General features: G+C 38.3%; 1 protein-coding gene across 5 annotated transcripts; it reads right to left on the reverse strand.

Annotated features, from left to right (window-relative positions):
* On the reverse strand, positions 8,478–22,064 carry LOC109708921 (putative leucine-rich repeat receptor-like serine/threonine-protein kinase At2g14440). 5 transcript variants are annotated; one of them, XR_002215841.1, is made up of 11 exons: positions 21,744–22,058; positions 21,044–21,602; positions 16,440–16,888; positions 16,011–16,146; positions 15,857–15,928; positions 15,719–15,787; positions 15,497–15,568; positions 11,394–11,465; positions 11,215–11,301; positions 10,640–10,679; positions 9,984–10,344 (listed from the first exon to the last, which is right to left on the reverse strand). XR_002215841.1 is itself a non-coding variant. In XM_020230861.1 (10 exons), the coding sequence occupies exons 1-9, from the start codon at positions 21,835–21,837 to the stop codon at positions 11,259–11,261; spliced, it is 1,566 nt and encodes a 521-aa protein (XP_020086450.1). In that variant the 5' UTR covers positions 21,838–22,058; the 3' UTR covers positions 8,478–8,706; positions 11,215–11,258. The 5 variants fall into 5 exon arrangements, 4 of the variants coding, with proteins under 4 accessions (XP_020086450.1, XP_020086449.1, XP_020086448.1 ...); XM_020230861.1 differs by lacking the exons at positions 9,984–10,344; positions 10,640–10,679 and adding an exon at positions 8,478–8,706; XM_020230860.1 differs by lacking the exon at positions 9,984–10,344 and having other exon boundaries at positions 10,606–10,679.

Raw genomic sequence — 24,007 nt, forward strand, 5'->3', positions numbered from 1 at the left:
GGAAGAATAGGCCATTTATTACCTAAGCCGACGTCTGTTAGATACAGAAAAACGGTACTCGGCTATAGAAAAATTATGTTTGGCTTTATATTATTTATGCACAAAATTGAGATATTATATTTTATCAGCTGAAGTATCGGTAATATGCAAAACCGATTTGGTAAAATATATGTTATCTAAGCCAGTGTCACAAGGACCAATTGGAAAATGGATATTAGCTTTATCCGAGTTTTCCCTTAATTACGTTCCTGCCAAAGTTGTCAAAGGCCAAGCTTTAGCTGAATTTTTGGCCGATCACCCATGTGTAGAGATTGAGGAGCCGAAACAAAATTTGATCGGCTGCCAACCTTGGGTGTTGTATTTTGACGGTTCAAAAACAACCGAATCTGCAGGAGCAGGGATAGTGATACAATTTCCTGAAGGTCATGTTTGTCAATTTGCGTTTGAATTAGATTTCGGTTGTTCCAACAACCAAGCCGAGTACGAGGCGTTGATAATTGGCCTTGAAATATTGCAAGAATTGAAAGCAAAGTCAATCAAAGTCATCGGTGATTCACAGTTAGTAATCAAGCAGGTTAACGGTGAATACCGATGTGAGAATCCGAATTTGCAAAATTATTTGAGGAAGACAATAGAATTATTATGCAATTTCGGAGAAGCCGAACATTTGAGCAGACAGGAAAATAAAAAGGGAAATGAATTGGCTCAATCGGCTTCAGGATACAGAGAGCCGAAGTCAGAATTAATAGTAATACAGAGGAGATTACTACCTTCGCTTCATATACGAGAACTGATTATAGCTCCTATAGAAGTGAAAGAAGATTGGAGGAAGTCATTGATTAAATATTTGGAGGATCCTAATATAAGGGTTGATTATAATATTCGAAGAAGAGCTCTCGGCTATTGTTTGTTGGATAGTCAACTTTACAAAAGAACAGTCGAAGAAGTTCTATTAAAATGCTTAAGACCTGAAGAAGCTCTATTAGTAATGGGAGAAACACATGAAGGAATATGTGGAACCCATCTAGCAGGAAAAAAGTTAAGATGAACAATTCGGCACCTAGGATATTATTGGCCGATTATGCATCAAGATTGCATAGAATATGTTAAAGGTTGCCAAGAATATCAATTCATGGCCAGATTCAGAGGGTTCCTGCCTTTGAGATGTACGCCATCATTAAACCGTGGCCTTTCCGAGAATGGGCCATGAATTTAATTGGAGAAATTCAGCCGAATTCCTCGGCTGGTCACAAGTTTCTAATAGTAGCCATTGATTATTTTACTAAGTGGGTAGAAGCCAAGCCTACTCGATTGGTTACTTAAAAGGAAATTATTGATTTTGTTGAAGACCATATAATTCATCGTTTTGGGATTCCCGAGACAATTACGACTGACCAAGGGACAATGTTCACAGGTGGACAGTTCATTCGGTTCATCGAGTCTCGAAAAATAAAATTGCTCCATTCGTCTCCTTATTATGCCCAAACGAATGGATTCGTCTCCTTATTATGCCCAAGCGAATGGACAAGTAGAAGCAGCGAATAAAGTAGTCATTAATTTGATGAAATGACATATCGGAAAGCATCCGAGAAAATGGAATGAAAAATTTTTCGAGGTATTATGGGCATGCCGAACTTCTGTGAAAACGGCAATAGGGATGACACCATTCCAGTTAGTTTACGGTCATGAGGCCGTAATTCCAGCCGAGATAACAGTCCCTTCTTTAAGGACAGAAAAGCAAAAAGATTTGTCGGCTGATGAATACAATAATCTAATGAAAGACAAAGCAGAGGAAGTATGCGATACTCGGTTGATAGCTTTAGATAATATACAAGCATACCAAAGCCGAGTGCGTAGTGCATACAATAAGAAAGTTCGATCAAAGACATTTGTCGTCGATGATTTAGTACTTCGGCTGGTTTTTCCGATCGGTCAAAAAGACCGAATGTATGGGAAATGGTCCCCAAATTGGGAAGGACCATTCCAGATTAGCCGAATCACAAGAGGAAACGCATATTATTTACGAAACAGAGATGGGTCAGAAAATGAAAAACCAATTAACGAAAAATATTTGAAGAGATATTACCCATCCATGTGGGAGCATAGTCAAAATCAGAGTTAGAATATTATAAGCCGAATCAAGATAACAAGTTTCTAAGTTGGTTCCATTCGGCTATAAGGTTGGCTTGGGCAATTTCAGCAGCTTTTCTTCGACGCTTCATCAAAGGATGCACCTTGTAGAGTTGAGAAAGCTCTTCTTGAATCTTCATCTCTTCTGTCTTTCTTAACTTCAATTGATCTTGTAATTGAAGTCGACGCTCAGAAGCTTGTGCCAGAGTAGATTCGGCTGCTGCTAATTCTTCTTTAAGAGTGGAAATCCGCTTTCTTAAAGCCGATTCTTGATCGGCCAGTTCTCTATCCTCTTGATGCACTTCAGTAGGTGGAGCTGCTATATCAGGAATATTTTTCTTAAAATGATCAACACTATGAAAATGTTGATCTAAAGCTACAAGTTCGGCGCCTAAAGATCGCTGCCGAGCCAAGAAAGATGAAAGTTGAAGCGATAAAGTTGCTACAAAACATTTAATACCGAGGGTAATATCTGATTGATCGGCTAAATCAAATAAAAGGGCGTATAGCCGATCAAATTGTTTCGGATTCAAAGCTAAACCAGGAATACCAATGCTATATATTTTAAGACATTCATCGAACTTGCTTTGGGTGTCCGATGAAATGATAATAGTTGAAGAATCATCCCCCTCGTTGGAGCTGGGGCTTGAAATAAAAAACGAATGAAGAATTGCAGATAGAGGATCATCAGAAGTAGAGGAAGAAGCTCCCTGGGTCGAGCGGGGAGATATAGTGCTTTTATCTCCAGAAATTCACTCGTGAGGTATGTTTATTTGTTCATCCCCTGTAGTTGATATTGGGGCAGGAGCAAAAAGAGGTGATGCAACCTCACTGGGTAACGGCGTCGTGCTTGCTGTTTCAACAGATTTTTTCTTCTTTTCCATCCCTCTCTTTTTCTCAAGACGGGCTTCCCTGCGAAGCTGCCGTTCCATCTGCATCTTCGAATAATGAGCAAAAGGGGCTCGTTCAGGAGAGGACTGTAGTTTAAAAGAAAATAATAAATAATTAAGAAATATTCTTTTCGTACAGCTAATTAATTTGGCTTACCCCGACATCAATCGTTTCGGTTGGAACAGAGGTAGCCGAAGAGGGTGTAATAGTTTCTTTGGATGGAATGTCAGCCGAAGGAATATCCTCGGCTCTGTCTTTAGTGGTATCAGCCGAAGGGGTACTTTCGGCTTGTTGAAATTTTCTTTTAACAACTGATTTACGCCGTTTAGAAGACGGCGAGGGAGTGACTTGAACAACTTCAATCGGTCTTTTGTCTGAAGCTGAGACCGATGGAGAAGCAGGAATCGACTGAGAACAGAAATAAACAAAAATGATGAGCAGAGAAAAAGATTATGATTAAGATGAGTAGAGAAATGATATTTTACCGAGGAAGAAGGCGGGGCATCAGAAATAGTTTCTGGTGGAGACTCAATCTCGGTTGGAGAATCTCTGCTCGGAGTGGTGGCTGTGTATAAAATAAAAGATAAGTTACAGCCATATTAGAAGAAAATTATAAACAAGTATTAGATGACTAACCAAGTGGATGGATGGTTTTGCGGAATGCTCGAGGCAGAGAAAGATCAAAGAAGCTGTCAGTAAAATGATCCCATGTGGTAGCATAACCGGCAAGGGCTACCCCTGTATAGTTCGGACGGAAGCTTGCTAGCTGGAAGAAGCGTCTGAGACGATTCCCCATAGCCGAAAGCTTGTCAGCTTCAAATATGCTCTTGGTGGGAGGACGATGATCGGCTGTGTTGGCCGTAAAAAATTTAGAAGGAGCTGGGATCGGCTGAACGAACCCAAATTGCCGTGCTACATACTGAGGAGAATAAACCTCAGTACTCGGTAATAATTTTGAACGTGATTTAAGCCCCACATGAAGATCCCGGGGGGCTAGATAGGAATACCATACATCTGAATATTCACCGGCGCGAGAAGAAGATAGCTCGCCCTGAATGGCTTCGAACCGAGCCAGGAACCAAGAGGGGCCGGTGAGACGATCAACAAATGGAGCCCAAGAAATAGCTGAATCAGAGGCTGGCTCATAAAAAGCCTTGAAATAAGTAAGAAAATCAGAGGGTTGACCAGAGGTCATCGGCTGTGGACAGCCGAGAGCTAGCCCATAAGAATCAAACTGGGCAGCTGAAATGGGATTGAAAGGAGATTGACATAAAGCTGGGATATAGAATTGAAGAAACATTTGCAAAAACCAAAAAACGCCACACCCAGAGCTGATGGCAATGCCATCACCGGAAGGTAGTGACTTAATGGAATCAAAAATTTCCCTGTAAACGAAAGCAAGGAAATATGGCCCTAAGGCCAACTTATCGCCATTAGATAAACCAATGGCGATCGGAACAAAATCCTGATTGATTTTCTGCGAACGAGTGCAGAAAAGATTATGGCACAACCAGTATAGGAGGAACGTCGTATGTTCCTGTCTGGTGACTGGAGCAGGGGATTCACCTGCAAATTTTCGGAGAAATTTGGAGTAAGCCAAATCATTAAGATCGAGGTGTGCTTCAAAATTAGACACACCATCCGGATTGTAGGCCATAGAGAGGGTAGCGCCATGAGGGCATAAGCCAACAATGGCGGCTACATCAAAAAGTATGGGGGTAAGAGGTCTTCTTTTGAAAAGAAAAACATTAGAAGCAGGGGACCAGAAACAAAGAGCGGCGGCTAGAAAAAGGTTATCGGCTATAGGAGGGTGCCGAGATAATTGAATCGCTTCATAGATGCCTATTTCCTACTAGAAGTCGCCAAAAAGGGATTCTACTCTATCTAACCAGGCCAAATATGCTTCAGAGACGCTTGGCCAAGTTCTGAGACTCTTTCCTGTCAAAGCTGATGAGNACTTACCTACGCATCGTGATTCAAGTTTTGCGTGTTTTCCGTCCTTTCCGATTCTTCGAAGTCTTGGATTCTTCGATCTTCAATACTCCGCTCCGAACTTCTTCAAGACTCCGACTCGACCCACGAAACTTGCCAACACATAGAACCTAACACTTGGGGTAGAAGAAAGGGCTATCTGTCGCATCGGTTACGAGTTCCGAGGTCGGCTATAATGATGAATAGACAACGGCAATTAAGATGACCTAATTAATACCGCATATGAGACAAACGTAGAGAATGTGATCAAGGCCGCAAAGAAGAGAATCAGCTGCCAGGATTAAACCGTACAAAAGATTGCACTACAGATTATGTCAGAGAATTTGAATTTGATTGGACCGAGGAATACGCCTCGGATCGCACTCGTTTTCAGAGGTTGAGACGAAAAGTTCAAAAGATAACGCCAGCTACCGAAGCATCGTTTCGAAAGCTGCCGAGGGGGCAATTGTTGGACCAATTCGGCGCGGACAGCTGGCAAGCCGGGACTACATCCATGATCCAGGTCAGAATGGTGGACCGGGAGCATATAAGACGCGCCAGAAGATATGAGCCGCGTTTGTTCAAAAAGTTGGAACAACCGCAAGCGGTTATGAGCAGTTCCAATCGGCTGAAGGTGGTCCTTCAAATTCGAAGATAGTGGCCGATCGTGTAGTGACAATAACTGAACGCAAGGGCGATTCTATAAATAGGCATATGATATCCTGAAAGGGGTCTTCGCCCCTGCGCACAAAAGACCACCTTTATTTTTCTGCATTTTTCTTTCTCGTATTTATTGCTTTCCCTAGGAGTAGTTCTCGTAACTTAGCATACTTGGAGTCTGTCTGCCCTACGGGCATCACTCCCTTGTTCTTATACTTGGAGTCTGTCTGCCCTACGGGCATCATTCCCCTGTTCTTGCATTTCTATTCAATAGAAAGTCATTTTCGGCTCTTCTTGCCAATCAGATCTCGAGTTGTTTAGTCATTCGGCTCATCTTTCAATCGAATTCTGGGCTTCCCCTCTTCATTCGGCTCATCTCGCCGAAGCAAATTTACTGTGGAGGTCTTCGAACCCAGCTGATTCGATCCCTCATCTGCCGAATCGCTTGATCCGTCGTTGGCGCAAACTTCGAGGGTCACCATCCGCGGCCGCTCATCATCCCGACGTTCTTCCCGAGAAGAATTCTTGACCGGATCAAGGATCGGGACTTTCGGCCCCCAACAGCTGCAAAATTCAATGCAGATTTATCCTAAAATATGCCCCATAAGAAAATAAACAAAACATATAACTAAGAAAGATAAATATCTTGCCATTAAGAATCAAAAGGCCATCATTAACCCAATGAGCACTTTTAAATCCAAGATCAACAAGCTTTTTTTGTCCCCCGTATCTAGTAACCTAAGTTACAATTACCAATTAGCATATACTCAGTTGTAAGTATAGATAATTAAAAGTAAACAACAGAAAAAAGAATTAAAAAATATCACTTCGGGTTCTTTTCGGATTATTCCATCATAAGGAAGCAATTCTTTTTCCCGTTATTTGCTTCCAAAAAAATCTTTAGTAAGCAGTTCTCTAATTAAATATTTACTTAGTAAATTATGTTAAAATAGTATAAAGAAAAAGATTAAAAAATATTAATGATGAATATATTAGTCAACCGAAAATATAATATTTTCAAATCCTTAGAAAATGCTAGCAAAAGAGAAAACAAATCTATAGAATAAAAAATTATAAAAAATTTAGAAGTGATTGGGCAAACAAAGCCTGAGTTAATTATTTGAATTAACATTAGTTGCTGTCAAATAGTTTCAAATCACTTCTCTTCAGTTGAAAATTAAACTGCCATAAAGGATAAATGGCTGCAATTGTTGCCATGTACACATCTTATCTAAACCTTCTACTATGAATTAAAAAAAAAAAAAAAAAAAAAAAAAAAAAAAAAAAAAAAAAAAAAAAAAAAAAAAAAAAAAAAAAACTTGAAGAGAAGAAAGAGACCTCATGAAACCTCATGGGATGCTATCGATCTCATTAATCTATAACGCTTATGACCCTATATTGATCTTTCGATTTGAATGCATAGTGTGATTCAATCTGTCATCATCGCCTATTACCAATTTTTTTTTCTCTCAGTAGCTGTTCTTTTTACCTTTCTAGCATGTTGAATAATAAGAAAAATTCTATAATAATTTCATGAAATCTGTATCATATTACTAAACTAGTGTATGCATCATTTATAAGTAAATCCAGTAATTAATTATTAACTCGAAATTTTTTCCTAATCATATGGGTTTTGTACCTCGATCTCTTACTTTCAAAGGAGGATGCAGACCCCACCATTGACCCTGAGCATGCGGACGGGGAGAACACAGATGACTAGGACTACTACCTCTAACTGGCTGCTTCCTGCAGTATCTTTTGCATTCTCTATTGTATTTTGGATTAGTTATATTATGGCTGCTGATGGATATTGAGATACTTGTACTTTATGTTGGCACTTATTTTTGTTTTGTACCTCTCTTTCATACTATAAAGTGATACCTTAAGTCTCTAAATGAAATAAACGAAGCAGTTAGCGTGCTACCTATCTCTCAAAAAAAAAGTCTCACATCGGACAAAATGAGAAAAGTATACAGGGCTTATGTGTAATGAGAGTACTAAAACTAATAACTGGCTTGAGCATTTTGGGTTAGTGACTTTGGTCCAACGAGTGATTAATATTAGTAGTTGGGTTGTTACATTTAGTATCAGAGTTAGTTTATTAATTAGAAGTGTGAGGTAATCCTCACATTGCCGGATGATTTTGGGCTAACAAAAATATTAGGGCCTAAAATAGAGAAAGTAAGTAATACTTTAATAGTTCCACACTGAATAATGTGTGTGATGGGCTTTATATGTGATAGGCGCACTATAACTAATAACTGAGCTTATCGATTGCTTTATCTTACCCTTGTTGATGTCTACTACTATTTTTCTTACCCTTGTTGTCTACTTCTATTTTGATGATGCCCCTAGCCCTCCCAAGTCATCCAATCTGTGGTAGAAGAGTTGCAATGCCAGAAATACATGAGCCTTAGAGGATTTGGGATTTGAGTCCAAATGGGATCAAATTTTTAGTGTTGTGCCATACTCGTTGCATCCTAAATAGTGTAGGATGTGACAGGTAGAAGTTGGTACTAGAGCACTAGCTACTAGGACCGACTTGATTCCTTGATTATACAGGGAAGTGCATCGGTTAGAAGCAATGTGCATAAATGAGACACATACGTCGAGATTGTAGGATTTAGGATTGGTTGACCGTGTTCTTCCCAAGCTTATGTTGTCATTTTCTGCACCTCGAGGATTGAGTGCCGGGATACTTCGGGAATAGTATAAACTTTATCGTGGCGATTACTAAAATATATAAGACAAATCAAACATAGTCATTTTACATATCCAGTAATCCTGAACAAAACTTAGAAATACAATGTTAATAGTAATTTAATTTACGAAAGTCAAATAATAGGGTTATGTTGAAATAATCAGTATGTTGTATAGCGCAAACCAAATGGGCTCTAAGAAATAAATTGCACGATCCTCTAGTCCCCCTTGCCGCCCGTAAAAGATGTAATGGGTTCCCTATCTCTCTTCTGTTGAGAAAGAGCGTGCTCGAACCTGTGTTCTCTTGCGTTCTCATGCAAAATGGGATCACGGAGTCCTATTTACTCCAATTTCCTAAAACATTATAAAAAGGAATGGAAAGAACACATTTAAAAGAGATAATTGCTAACTATAAAAAATAAAAATAAGAAAAGGCAAATAGTTCCCACTAGTATTTTCATTTGTTTCATTGTTATTTGGATAACAAGTTCCGAAACCATGCAATCAATATATACTAGTGTAGGGCCCGCGCTTCGCAGCGGATAGATCAGATTTCAATCAAATTTAAAGTTGGTGTACGATGTAATTAAAACAGAAGTGCAGGATTCTAATTGAGTCTTTTTAAAATGTGGCACAACTACTAATATTGAATGTTCTATATCTTATATAATTCTAGCCGCTTAATAGAATTAGTTTCATTCATTATAAAAAAAGTAACGCTCTCTCTCTATATATAAGTAAATAGACAATAATATTAGTATTAAATAATTAAAATAATTAATACATAATATGATATATACATATTAATGATATTTAATTAAGCAATTTGATCACAATATTTGCTTAAATAATATTTGGAACAATTGTTACTGGTCTTAGATTTTGTTTGGAATTGTAGGGAGACGTAGGGTGAAAAACTATGATTGGAAAATACTTTATTTATTTCCGTACGTATATTGCGTTATACATAAATATATTTTCTACGCTTCAATAAGAGAATGTAAAAGCAAATCCCTAAATGCTTTTATCTCAACTCTATTTTATCTAATAGAATTATATGGGCCTCAGTACCAAATTAAGCTTTACTAATTTGAAGACCAAAAGTGTAAGCCATTTGATTAGAATATTTGTTTAAAAATATATTTGGAACAATTGTTACGAATCGTACTAATTTGAAGACCAAAAATATAATTATTCCAAATGAAGATAGAAATGAATATCCATCAATTTTGTTCAATTAGTCATTTTATTCGAAAAATAAATATGTTAAACTATCTAATAAATTTTATAATGCATAATTGTTAAAATTAAGTGTCGACCAATCATATTTTGAATAGTTTAAAAATTATAGATGTAAAAATGATCACTTATCATATTGTAATATAATATTAAAGTTTGATATTAAAATTAAAATAAAATTGTATAAAAATTTTTCCAAACGATGAAGCATTTTAAATCATCTATTCAACCTTTTAAAATTTTATTTTTACTATCAACCACTCTATGGGTTAGATTTTAAAATTCGCCTATAAAAAATTATATATTTAAAATATTATAATTAAAAAAAATTGGATTGGATTAGGAAAAAAAAAAAACTTAACCCTTTAAAAAAAATAAAAATCCTGCGCTTCCCCCACCCCGCCTCGCTCGCTCCCGCGCGTGCGCCCGCTCCCACGCTCGCCCCCCGCTCGCTCTTCTGCCACGTGTACAAAAACTGCTGTGTTCCTCATCTGCTTGGAGGAGTTCCGCGTCCTCCTCTTCAATAGCGGCGCCCAGGCGACGCCACCGCCGCCGCCACTGGATCGGCTCCTCGCGGGCTTCTTCGACCGCGTGGTGAAGGCGCTCGACGTGCGCAACGCCGTGCGCGACGGCGTGGACCAGATCCGAGAGTAGCAGAAGCTCCTCGACATCGTCCTCGTCGCCCTCGCCGCGGCGGCATCGCCGGAGGCGGATCGGGGCCCTTGCGCGCCGCGGCCGTTGTGAACGGTTCACCCGAAGGACCGAAGAGAGAGAGAAAGAGATGAGTCAGAAAGAGCGGGGTCGAATAGAGAGAGGAAGAGAGAAGGAAGAGAGAGAAAGAGAGATCTGGTGAGGGGAGAAGAAATTTGAATAGAGAGAGAGAGAGAGAGAGAGAGAGAGAGAGAGAGGATCAGGTGAGGTGGTGGGAAGAAAAAAAAAAGCCAGCTGGAGATAGAGAGAGAGAGAGAGAGAGAGAGAGAGAGTTGGGTTGGGAGAGGTGAAGAGAGAGAAGGCCACATGAGAGGAGAGGGAAAGAGTGAGGAGCTACCACGTGGAATGGAGGAAGGGTAGGGGTGCCACGTGCAGAACTGTCAAATTATATAGTTAAAAATATCAGCATCATGCGAGAGGTATTATATCACTAGAATATTTTGCCAAAAGTTCGCATACGGAGGAGCTAAAGCAAATCGGGGATGGCACATCCGAATGCCTCACCAGGCTAACCGCTAAACTGTCTTTTCAGTATTATTCTCTTAAGTCAATTATTGTTCATTTCCCTCCCAACAATTTTACCCAACAATTTTACCCAACATAGGTTACCTTATGACGACGCTCGGCATTGTTTAGGTGACACATCCACACAGCAGAAAAACAATATATAAACTGTACAAAATGAGATTCGTTTAGTTACAGCCCTTAGTATGGTATTGCAAACAGCTCCTGCGTGATAGCTAGCTCCTACCAGCCATGTTATCAGGGAAAATAAGATATAGAATGTTCATGTGCCAAAATGCTTGGACATTTGAGTTAGAAAAGGCTGCTACAAAAGCATGTAACATTGAGCTATGCACAACAAATAATTCAAGAAAATAAATTAAACCGGCCAGCCATGTTGGAGCTTACTAGTAAATATGCACAATTCCACGACCGAAGATGTATGACTCTTCTCAAGTTGGAGTGCTTGGGGAAAAATTGTTTCCGGGCAGAAGCCTATCAAGTTAAAGTTAATTAGAATCAAGAGAGCTAAACAAAGTGAAGAAAGGATGTTCTACTGAAGAAGGATGTCTTGCGAAGGCGCTTACTTAAGGTTCAATGCAGGTTTTTGAAGTAAATTGGCTGGAACTTCACCAGTCAGGTTATTGTTCTGCAAGAATCTGGAAATAAAGTTGAATCAGAATTAAGAAAGAGATAAGCTGGGTTTATAAGAAAGTAAACTGATAACTTGTTACAACTTAAGAATGCAACTTAAGGAATATGCAATGATAATCTAAATGAAATCACAACACAATGAGGACAAAGAGAAGTTGCAGATTATATTTTGCCAGGAAGGTTATGGAATTTCTGAAAGACGGATATAGATTTATAATTTGCATTCCACCTTATTGTTATATATACAACAATGAATATAGGTTAACATTCTGATATAAAATGCACCCCCTAAGTTTACAAGTCTATTCAGACCTCTTGCTTATCGAGCTCAGCTACTCTTGCTTCCTAGGCTTTTTGTGATTAAGAACAACCTTTCATGCGGTAGAATTACAATAGTCATTAATTATGAAGTATAATATTAATTGGAAATAAAACAATTTTGTAATAAATAATATATGGGCAGACATAAGTAATACAACATAAAAAAATCTACTGACTATTTACTATTCATTTATATTGCAGCATCCCAAGAATACCATATTGCATAGAAAAGGAACTGTTGTTGGATATACAATGACTAAGCACGCTAATACTAATAACTTGAACTTCTATTTTGCGCCAGTGGTTTGAGTCCAATAAGTTGCCAGTACTTGTGTGTTAGGTCGTTACATATGCTATTAAATGTTGTAAGTATGGGAATTAAGTGTTATACAGGATAAAATGTTACACCATAAACATAGTGGAGTGCCGTTGGAAATTGTAGGAGCCATCTCTAGAAACCCACATCACATGATGATTCTAAACTATGTGTATGATTAGGCCTAACCAGGACATCAGTAACGCCCCAATTGTGAGACCCCAGATAGTCCTATATATAAAATATGATAGGACTAAAATTCTTAATCCGGCTTAAACATTTTGGGCGGTGGCTAGGCCCAAGTGGTTAAGAGAGTAAAGCGTGCTAGGATGGGAATAGTCCTAAGATGGATGACCCGCTGGGAAGTTGGAGCGTCACAGTTGGTATCAGAACCAATTATCAGCCAGAAGTTTGAGATGAGTCTCGGCTGAGTCAAAATTATACAGCAGGGAGAGCGAGGCTCTCATGCTGTTGACTGTTGTGGGTGAAGCCCAGCTCACCACAAGGTCGGTTTAGGCTAACGAGACGAGTCTCACATCGCTTGATACTTGTGAGTCTGAGCCTAACGAGAACGTCAGGGCTTAAAGGGAGGGAGAATGTGAGACCCCAGATAGTCCAATATATATAATATAATAAGGCTAAAACTCTTAACCCAGTTTAAGCATTTTGGGCTAGGCCCAAGTGGTTAAGAGAGTTAAGCATGCTAGGATGAGAGTAGTCCTAGGATGGGTTATCCCCTGGAAAGTTGGGGCGTCACACCAATAATCCTATATTTATATAAAAAGGGTTGTGTTTGGATATATAAGGATTAAGCACTATAATACTAATAATTTGAGTCTAAGCATTTTACACTGATGGTCTGTACTCAAGAAGTTGCCAGTACAAGTAGGCCAGATTATTACATATCTGACAGGCAAATGCCCCATCTATTGAACTTTTAACATTTTCCAAGCAGACTCTATAGACTTTATGTTTGAAATTTGCCTTTTCAAACTTCATGCAGTAGTGCAATCGACACCTATCGAAACAACAATAGTTGCCTGATAGTTTTCTCGTCAGTGTATGTTGCGTTGTCTCAGTAACTATAGATTGAATTACATTTTATAGGTAATTGATTGTTTATGTCAAGAACAAAAAGAAAACACTCAAATTAGGAGAAGAAAATTGCATGAAGCTCAAATTTGTATGTTATTGTGTTAAGTTGTTGCCATCGTTGCTTTCATCGAGCATGTAATAGACGTGATCACACATATTTATGGTAACCTATCTTAAAGTCTAGCCCATAAAGCGAGATAGATTCTACCTTCAAGATAACATCAGAGATGGATATCTAGAGAACATCATGAATAACAAGGTTAAAAGTATCGTCCCGTGCCGTACGGCACGGCATAGGTCACGTAGATACCCCTATGCCACGATACCCACCTATGTATCGCGTGATACCCAAGCGGGTATCGCAACACAGCGCTGCGCCGATCATTTTTTTTTTTTTCGGTGCTGCCTCCATCCCCCATCCCCTCCACGTGTCCCACACTGTGCCGCCTCTCTCACCTCCCACACCGCCGATGGGCTTTTTTTTTTTTTACTTTTACCTTGACGGTTATTTTTATCTTTCGATGCCGGCCGCGCACCGCCCCAACCCCACAAAAGGATTTCTGATTGGTTTTTTTTCCTAATGGTATTTTTTTCTGCCGATGAGTTTCTGATGTTCCTTTTGTTTGGCCTATGGGTTTCTGATGGTTTTTTTTTTGTGATGCTTTTTTTTCTTTCAATGATTTTTTTTTTTGTACTGGCCATAACCCCCGATGCCCGCACGCCCCCGATGGATGATGATGGTTTTTTTTGTGGTTTTTTTCATTCTCCCCACTAAATTAAATATATATTTAATAAAAAAAAAATTTAAAAATATTTAATAAATATTTTTAAAAGATTTAAAATGAAAAGGAGTTGTTGAAACAATTGCGGTCCTATTTTAGTTAATCTAATTATCATCTCATCGAATCAGTATGGATCAATCTTGCAAACATTCATTAAAATTTTGAGAAAAATGTTTTTCTAATTTTCTGTTTTGTAATTTTTTTTTACATTCCAAGGAAAAGAAAGATAAAATCAAAAATATTTTAAAAGTAAATCTATTCTCACAATTTTTCTCGAAATTTTGGGAAAAAATTTATTTTCTTCAAATTTTTAATAAATATTTTTTAAAATAATCAAAAATAAGGAATTATCGATATAATTGTGGTACTATTCTGATTGCTCTAGTTATTATATGATCCCTCATCAAATTATTATATAGATATTGCAAATTTTCATATAAATTTTCAGGAAAAAATTTAATTTTCTTTAATTTCATTTATTAATTGGTGACTTTAATAAGTTTACACATAGCCAATATTCATAACTTTTATACTAAATATTTTAAAATAATATTATAAGAACTTACTTGGACCAAAAAAAAACTAAACTAACCCCGTGCCAAAGCGTGCCACTAGGAGATCATGTGTATCCATCTGCACACAAGCATGCCACATGTCGACACGAAGGCGTGCCTATATTGTACCGTGCCAAGCAACAATCGACATGCTCCTATGCCACGGCACTTTAATCTTTGATGAATAGGGTAATTTCTACACGAGTTCCGAAGATTTTAGTGATTTCAAAAACTCTCTAACTTTCTATCTTTCGGTGTAAGCCCCTATTTTTAACTTTTCTTCCATAAAAAATCCCTGATTAGCATCTTTCAAAGGAATCTAATAATATGCCATTAATATTTAACTTTTGTCCCTATTTTTGTCGATTTATCATTGCAAGCATCACATACACATCCATTTGTTGTAGTTTTATTATTCCTCATATAACACTCTATCCTTAAAACCTTCAGATGTATATCAAATTGAAGGTGTCAAACTGTATTAAAGTGATAAAAATCATAATTTGTTATGCAATTAGCTTAGGGGCATTTTTGAAGAGTTAGGGGCATTTTTGAAATTATCCAAAGAGTAAGGGGCATTTCTGAAACTATCCAAAATGTTAGGAACCTACAAGACATTTCCCTTTGTAAATAGGATAAGAATGGATTATTGAACATTAAGACAATGTTTCACAGTTGAGAAAGAAGCCCCAAGAAAAAGCTCTAGTGAAAAGAATCATGATAGATAACACAAATACCAATGAGTATAAGATCAAGTTGGCGAAAAGAGAACCCACAGCACAATAATAGTACTCCACTTTATAGAACAAAAAGGCTTAAAGATGATGGTTATATTTCTAAAGCTCCAACATGTAATCAGATGATACACATCATTAGTGTGTTCAGTATATATACTACATTGGACGAAATGCTATCCAATGCATAAAAATAACTGTGTTATGGTGAAACTAAGTAAGTGAATAACTTACAGCTCATGCAGCTTCTTAAGATTTCCCAATGTATGGGGAATTTTTCCTGTTAATTGATTGTCCTGCAAATGTCTTTATAAATAGTGTCATTTTGTTAGTAATAATGAACTTCTCTAAAAGGAGGGCAAGGACAATGTAAATAAAGAAAGAAGACAGATGCTAACAATTTCTCTAAAAGGAGGGTAAGGACAATGTAAATAAAGAAAGAAGACAGATACTAACAATTTCTTAAGCATCTTTAGTTGGCTAAGTTCTGGAATTGGTCCGGAAAAGTTATTATCTGCAAAAGATCTGTTCAAGGAACCTATGTCAGCTTGAGTCACTATATCCAAATGTAACAGATTAATGTCAGCTACTCACATATTAGTAAGTGCAGTCAGATTACCAATGCTAGGTGACAGAAATCCCGACAAACCCATACTTGATAAATTCCTGGTATCAAAAGAATACCACATATGTTAACAAGAACAGCACAATCAGATGAAACTTGGTCTTAAAATAAAATCCAACATACAGCGCAACAACACGTATTCGAGATCCTTCAAAGCATGTAACTCCAGTCCAAGAATATCCTCGAGGCATACAAGGGTCTCCATTCCAATCTTCAGGGGGATTTTTTATGCTTCTTTTTATATTTTCTAGGTTAATTACTGAAAGAAATGCAAAAGGTGAGTTAGTGAAAGGAACTTTAAAAGGAAGAGCATATTTGACACAATTAACACCTCCATCAGACGCCTCCTCACTCCAAGGGTATTTTTATTTATAGTTGATAACGATTAATCTAATTAAAAGAGAAGAGATTCTTCTAATTGACTTCTAGCTTTAGGCAAAGTAAGAAGAGGAGGTTCCACTTCCCCTTTGAGCTAAGAGGCGTTCTGTAGAGATAATAAATCTATCAATATGTCTCAAATTGCAAGTCACAGGAGGAGACCAGCACTCATACCATCTCGTGTGTAAGTTAGTTTTCCAAGAGAGAATAGGCCAAACAGCTCTCCAGCATTGATTAGTGGAGGAAGTGTAGAACCAGGAGTGAGCGTTATTGTTGTCAAACCAGAGAGAATCCACTTTGTCGAAAAGACAGAAAGGCCAGATGATGTGACTGTTAAACCACTATAGAAGCTGTAATCATTTATAAAAACATTGAAAGTCCTGGAGCTATTAGGCGCTGTATCAGCAAAATAAAGAGCAATATAATAGCTGGAGTTTGGAAGCGACACAGAAGGCCATTGCAACACCAGAGATCTATCTTGATCTGCTACAATAGCAGTGTCGAACACATCTGCCGGGGGGATATTCCAGAACTCAGACACTGTAATATTGTGAGTCCTGCCCACCGCATGCATGCTGCCTGTTAATGGATGCCAGTATCTATCGAACCTGTCATCTGGGTACCTAAAATATTGTGTCTAAGTTATATCATACTTTACAGTCATGAGGTAAGTGTCCAAAACTAATATGCCAAAAAAGTTCAATGTCAGAAGCCTCAATTATATGATACTGCTAACGTAAGACTAAAACATCAGTTACAAATATACCTATCTTTTGACTAAATACAGTTGCATCGCACCACTCAAAAAATAAAACTTCATGAAAGGTTTCTTGGATTTAGAAACAACCACATATTTCATTACAAACATCCATATATTAGCCCCAAACTCCTCCAGTAAGAGGATGGTTCATTGTGAAACTACTTTAGGTAGTTAAAAGTTAATAGGCTTAAGTATGTCAAGATAAGCTCACCTGTTTTGAGCACGTGATGAAAAACATATGCCTAAACTCAGATAAGGAAGATAGTACAATAGTAGTTACTTTAGACATCACAGAATTATAAGGACCATTCAAAGTACTCCTTTATCAAGATCTTTTGCTTGTCAGCAAGCTTTGTAAACTAACTTCGTGCCAAATTATGTGAAGAATCCTCGTTATTTAGAATGATCATCAAGAAGATTGTGGAACAAGAAAAATGTTTTAGTGCATGTTAGTCATGGACTCATATGCCCCACCCAACCTAAGCATTTCATCAGACAGTTGCTACACAAGTTTGAATAGCTCAACATTTATGCACCCAACACCAACAAGAAAGAGCAACCAAGGAACAGATGTTGAACACACCATTTTCCAGCAGGAGGATTATGATGCCAGTCTCGGGCACCTTGCTCTGTGTGCCTTCGTGCTCGATGGTATTTGATGCTCATTGTTAACGTCGTCTCTCTGTCTCTCTCTCATATGTTTCAGAAATTTCTTGGTAATTATACTTCAACTTTGTTATCAAAATTTTTACATATAAAATATTAGTGAATAAATTGCACTAGGAATTATCAAAAATTTCCACAAATGATGCTAAATTTAGTTTCATACCTTGTGCTATCTCGTAGCAGTATGGTTTAAACATGACACTACTATCTACATTTAGTAAGAATGAGATTTTGTACATAGAGGTGCTAAAGCAATGGTACACCCTTGAAAAGTCCTACAAGTCCATATGCATAAACGTGTCAGAAACCCTTGAGGAGCTAAATTTACTTCCATACCTTGTGCTATCTTTTAGCAGCATGGTTTGAACATGGCACTACGACCTACATTTAGGGTGTGTTTGGTTCCACATAAAACTATGGAAAATAAAATTTCGGTGGAAAAGAATTTTCAATGGAAAAACAGTTTTACGTCGTTTAGTGTTTGGTTTGTAGGAAAAGAAAATTAATTTTTCATGATGGTTGTTTGGTTGAAAGGAAAAAAAAATAGATGCAAAACTATTTAATACATTTTTTATTATATATATTATTAATATATACCAATTAATATACTATATATTATTATTATTATAATTTCTATATATAGATTAAATATATTTAAAATTATAATAAACATATTACATAATATATAAGAGTTATATATTTAGTGATATTAATAAATAATTACAAATTTATAAATAAAATANTAGCACCAAGCTAATGGTGCTATTGATTTTTTAGCCCTTAGATTGAGAAATGGGTGGTTAGGATGATGTGGGCCCCCTAGGGTTGAGTGAGTGATTGGTTGAATAGTATAATCTAATGGGTAAAAATAATCAGAGGGTTAAATCTAACGGTGGAAAACTCGATAGCACCAAATCCTTGGTGCTATCGATAGTACCCCAGCCAGACTCTCTCTCTCTCTCTATATATATATATATAATGAGAGGGAGGTCTACCATGGACGTCCTAGTGTTTGAAAAGGCGCGAGACGCGCACCTCAAGAACGCGAGGTGCACATTTACTAAGCCTAGTTTAATTTGATGTTCAACATTAAAAAAATCCAAAATAACCATCAAAAAGTAAAGAAAACGAATGCATATAGTTTAATTTGATGTTCTTACTGACGTTGTTGTTGTTATCACTGTTGCTGCTTCTCGTTTTCCTGCTGCCACTGCTGCTGGTTGGTTGTTCTAGCCACCACTGGTTTGCTGCCGCTATTTCCTGCTGCTAGCATAGCTGCTGTTAGATGCTCGACAGGAAGAGGATGTGGGAGAACAAGAGACGAAGAGGAAAGGGCGAGCGGCTGATTTTTTTAGAGGTTTTTTAGGTTTCTTTTAAGGTTTTTTAAGTATCTTATCGGGTTTAAAGTATAAGATGCAAATTCAAAACCCGACAATTCGAAAACTTGAAATTTTTTGGATTTCTTTTAATATTTTTTAAATATCTTATTGGATTAAAGTATAATATGTAAATTCAAAATTCAACAACTTGAAAACTTGAATCAGAATTCCTAAAAACTTAAATATTGCGAGACGCGCGCCTCAGGAGCGCCTCGCTATTGATAAGCGCTGAGGCCCGCACCTCGTGCCTAGGCGCTGAGGCCCGCACCTCGTGCCTAGGCGCCGAGGCACATGCCTCAGGCGCGCCTTTTCAAGCAGTGGGACCTCCCTCTCAAGCGGTCTACGAGGCAAAGTGGCCCCGTGGACCGCATGAAAACGCGCTATGAGCCGCAAGTTTTTTGCTCCGCCTTTTCTTTTTTCGCTATTCTCTTTCGGAAAACGTTTCCGAAAGAGTAAATTTTTTGCCAAATATGCAAAACTAATTTTCACGAAAAATTTTTTCACGTCGAACCAAACGAATCGCAAACCATTTTTCCACCAAAAATTTTTTTTTCCACCCACTTTTACATCAAACCAAACACACCCTTAGCAAAAATGAGATTTCTTACATAAAGGAGCTAAAGCAATGGTACACCTTGAAAAGTCCTACAAGTCCACATGCATAAACATGTCAGAATCCCCCTATCAAAAAGCAATGGAGACACTGAAACAATTAACTCAACTTGTAGCCAAGGTCTTATCATCCAAGAGAAAACAAAGGCCGAGATCGATGATTTGTTTTGAGTCTTTCACAGAGGTCAAGGAAGTTCTTACCATATCACCTACACCATCACAGAGTAGCTTGTGGTAATTGGGCATATGGAAGGTCGATGCCCAAAAGAAATTGAGAACATAGAGTAGTGCACACAACTATTACTAGCCAACTTCTAAAAGGTTTAACTTGAATTTCTTATGTGTAACCTACTGGTACGTATAGGTACCTTACGTGACACAAATGAAACCAGAGGGTGAATACTTAGTAATGCGCTAAATGATACCTGGTCTTTGAAGTTTACCCCTTCACATAAGTATAAAAAGGAAGGTCATATCATCCGCTTAATCCAAAAACTTGATTGGTCCTATTATCACTAAAGTCCCTTAAATTTAATCTTTGAGGTTTTAAATTGATACATATAGATAGAGGAAAGGATGGACAACAATGATGATGATTACATATTTTCATACAATTTGTTCAATCTGATGGTTAATTTACTGTGTTTCCTTGAAAGGTCAAATTATTAGCAATTCTGATTACTTCTATTTGATAGCCTCTTAGTTGGGATTACTCTGAAGTACTTGCAACAGAGAGATGAATTCAGCCAGATACACCACAATGTTCAGCATTGACCAGGGAAGGAAAGACTGCAAATTTATTTGGCTAACTAAATTATTTCACCAAATTAAGAATTACTCCATTAGAGCAAGCATTCCATGACAACTGTCAAATAAACTCAAACTGCACAGAGCATGTTTGGCTGGAAAAGTTCAGGTTTCAGAACGGAAATTTGGAATGGCCATTTCCCATTTCGACCATTCGGTTAGAGGAAATACCATTCCCAGTTTCGACAGCAAGGTGGAATGGCTATCATCCACTCTCTGATGCTGTATCCACCCTAGAAGTCTGGGGAGAACCATATTCCGTAGCAAAATGGTAACAAACCATTCCAATTCTGATTTTGGTTGTTTTTCAACTATAAGCAGACTAATGAACTGTTAACTTCCATTCAATTCTAATCCATTCTGAATCAGTTTCCTTATTGTCACAAACCAAAACAAATGTAAAAAATCAAATTACATGCTTGATCTAAATTCACCGAATTGTTGAGCTTGTTTTATTTTAATACGTGTTTCTCCCATTAAGGTGGAAGAAAAAAAAAAAAAAAAAAACCTCTGCGGATTAAGCATGCATTGCATCAATTACTAAAACACTTTACCTCTCAGGCAGTCCAGTGGATCCGAATCTGGTTCTGGCGATAAGACCCATAGCGCTCTCGTTGAAGTCGGTGGCATTATAGACGGAATCGGGCAAGCGGATGAACTCGAGAGCTGAGATGAAGGGGTCGGAGAGCGTGTAGGCCGCGTTGCCAGCGACACAAACGCTAATGGTCTTGCCCCTGGCCAAGAACACACCCTCGTAGTAGGAGGCCATGCCGGCGGCGTATTCCTGGGTGGTGTTAACCGCCGTCCAGAAAGTGCCGTCGACGATCTGGTCAAAGACCGGCGGGGGCACGCCCGCGCCGTTGACCCCGCCATAGAAGTAGGTGGTGCGGACGAGGTAGCGGGAGCGCCGGACAGCCGGGAGCACGTAGCAGTACTTGCGGGAAGGGGAGCCAGCTGAGAAGGGGAAAGAACGGAGGGTAGACAGGGTCGGGAAGAGGCCAGAGAGCGAGAGGTTGCGCGGCGCTCCGGCACCGATATAGGCCCCGTCCGGGAACCACTGGAGGCCACGCTCGTCGACCAATGGAGCTGACGTACCACAGTCTAGGAGGAGCCCTGATGACCGACGACGATCGATTTCAATTGATGGTCATTCCGTGATTGACGAGCGAGAGATAAAAATAAAGAATATGATGGTTCCAGATGGAGAGAAGGCGATTATCTATTTTGATTAGATAGATAGATAGATAGATATACCTGGGAGCTTTGGAGGAGGAGGATGTTGTTGTGACTGTGTACGGACGAAAAAGGTAGAGAGGATGAAGAGGAGACGACAAAAATACAGAGGCATTGTGCAGGAAAGGAAAGCAAGGCAAAGGAGGAATTGGAAAGAAGAGGATGGGTTTGTGAGCTGTAAGGAGGGGCAGGTGGCGTATTGAATTTAATCGGCTTCTGCGTGTCCTTCTGAAAGTGGAAGAAGGAGCTGGGAAAGCAAGAGGGAAGAACGACTGGTTCAACGGGGTAATCAACTCGAAGAGCAGCAGGTCAAGGAGAGCGGAGCGGGTCTTGAGAGTTGTGTTTTAATTGGAAGGGGCCGAATCAGCAGCTGTTCGATATGGATTGAGTTGTTTACTTGCATATAGGGGTGACAATTCAGCTCGCTGCTCGCGAGCCCGCTCGTGTTGGGTTCAAAATGAGCTCAAGATCGAATCACTCGTTTAGTAAACGAGTCGAACACGAGTTGAATTTTTCGGCTCGTTTAATAAACGAGTCGAACACGAGCTGAGGTTAGCTCACTCGTGTTCGGCTCGACAACAGCTGGAATACATATATTTTATATTTATATAATTTATTTAATTTATATTTTTATATATAAATAAATAATTATAGATAATATATAATTTTATTATTTAATTTTTAGTAAAATAAAAATATAAATTCAAACTTAATTATAAAAAGACTCATTTATATGTAAAGTTTTAACTATTAGATCAAAGTTTAATGGATAAGATTTTATAAATTTATTTTTTATGCATATTCAATCTAATCCTTATTAATTTATTATTCGTTGGCCAGCTCGAGAGCCAGCTCATGTTCGGCTCGTTTATTAACGAGCCGAATACTAGCTAAACTTTTCGGCTCGACACTTTAACGGATCAGCTCGTGTTCGGCTCATTTATTAAACGAGCCGAACACGAGCCGGCCCCAGCTCACTCGTGTTCGGCTCGATTACACCCCTACTTGTGTATTTAATTAGAAGGGGCCGGATCAGTTTGATATCCATCGAACAGCGTCGTAGTCGTCCGACTATTAGAGAGACTGGCACGTTTATAAGAAGTTACTTGACCATTAGAGAGAACGGCTCGTTTATTAGTTCTTGTTTACATGGGAATTTGTCATCCTTTTTTTCGAATCAAAGGAAAAGCAAGGTAAAAACTTATAAAACTTATTTGAATTTAACTACTCAATCTTTCAAATTTTAATTTTAATATTTAACTTTTCAATTTGTTTAATTTGAGTTGAATGCCATTGTGAGAATTATATGAAATATATAAACTAAACTTTTAAAAATAAACGAAACATTTAAATTTTGAAATGGAATATTATTGACCGGCTCAAATCAAATAAATTGAAAGATTGAAAAGTAGAATCAAAATTTTAAAAGATTGAATAGCCAAATTCAAATGGCCAATAGTTCAAATATATAAGTGTTAGTGCCAATAATGAAACGCCACGTGGCAGATTGGTACACGGTTTAGTCGGAAGTCTTAAAAGTCAGGATTAAATGGTATTTTGTGCAACGGGAGTAAAAGGGAATAACAGTATAACCGTAAGCAGTTTTGAGCAGTTAGGATCGGCTTGTAGTGGCACATGAAAATAGGGAAATGGCCGATCGTGTACATAACTGAATAATAACTAAACAACAATGCGTGGAATATAAATAAACGAGTAACGCCTAAAGGAGGGGTCTTTTCTCAGCAAATAGAAGAGCACCTTTTTATTTCCACGCATTTTCCTTGCTTTTCTAGAAGTAGTCTATCTGTAATATTTCCTTTTCTGCATTTACCACCTTTCATGGGAGTAGTCTGTAAGTTAGATTTTCTAGAGTCTGTATGCCTTGCGGGCACACTCTCTTTTGTACAAGTTTTCCGATTATGTTTTAATATATAAAGGCTATTCGGCTGATCAGCCGATCCGAAATTCCTGTGCACTGCCCTATTCGGCTCATTCGGCCAAATTGATTTTATATTAGAAGGTTTCGAACCCGGCTGATCCGATCCCTCAACAGCTGAGTCACTTGACCAATCGAAGGGCGCAGACTTCGAGGGTCACCGCGTACAGCCGTATCTACTCTTCACACGCATCTCAAAGGAGATCTTTTGTCACGCCCCAAGACCCGCCAATTTGGTCGGATCGATAGACCGCCGAACGGACAGAGTTTTCCCTGTACGTCAAGGCGTCGCAACAGTACAAGTCAAGTGGTTCCAAACAGGAACATTTACATACTGAAATGAATAAGA

This window comes from Ananas comosus, linkage group 4, assembly GCF_001540865.1.
Source record: "Ananas comosus cultivar F153 linkage group 4, ASM154086v1, whole genome shotgun sequence".
Classification (NCBI taxonomy): domain Eukaryota; kingdom Viridiplantae; phylum Streptophyta; class Magnoliopsida; order Poales; family Bromeliaceae; genus Ananas; species Ananas comosus.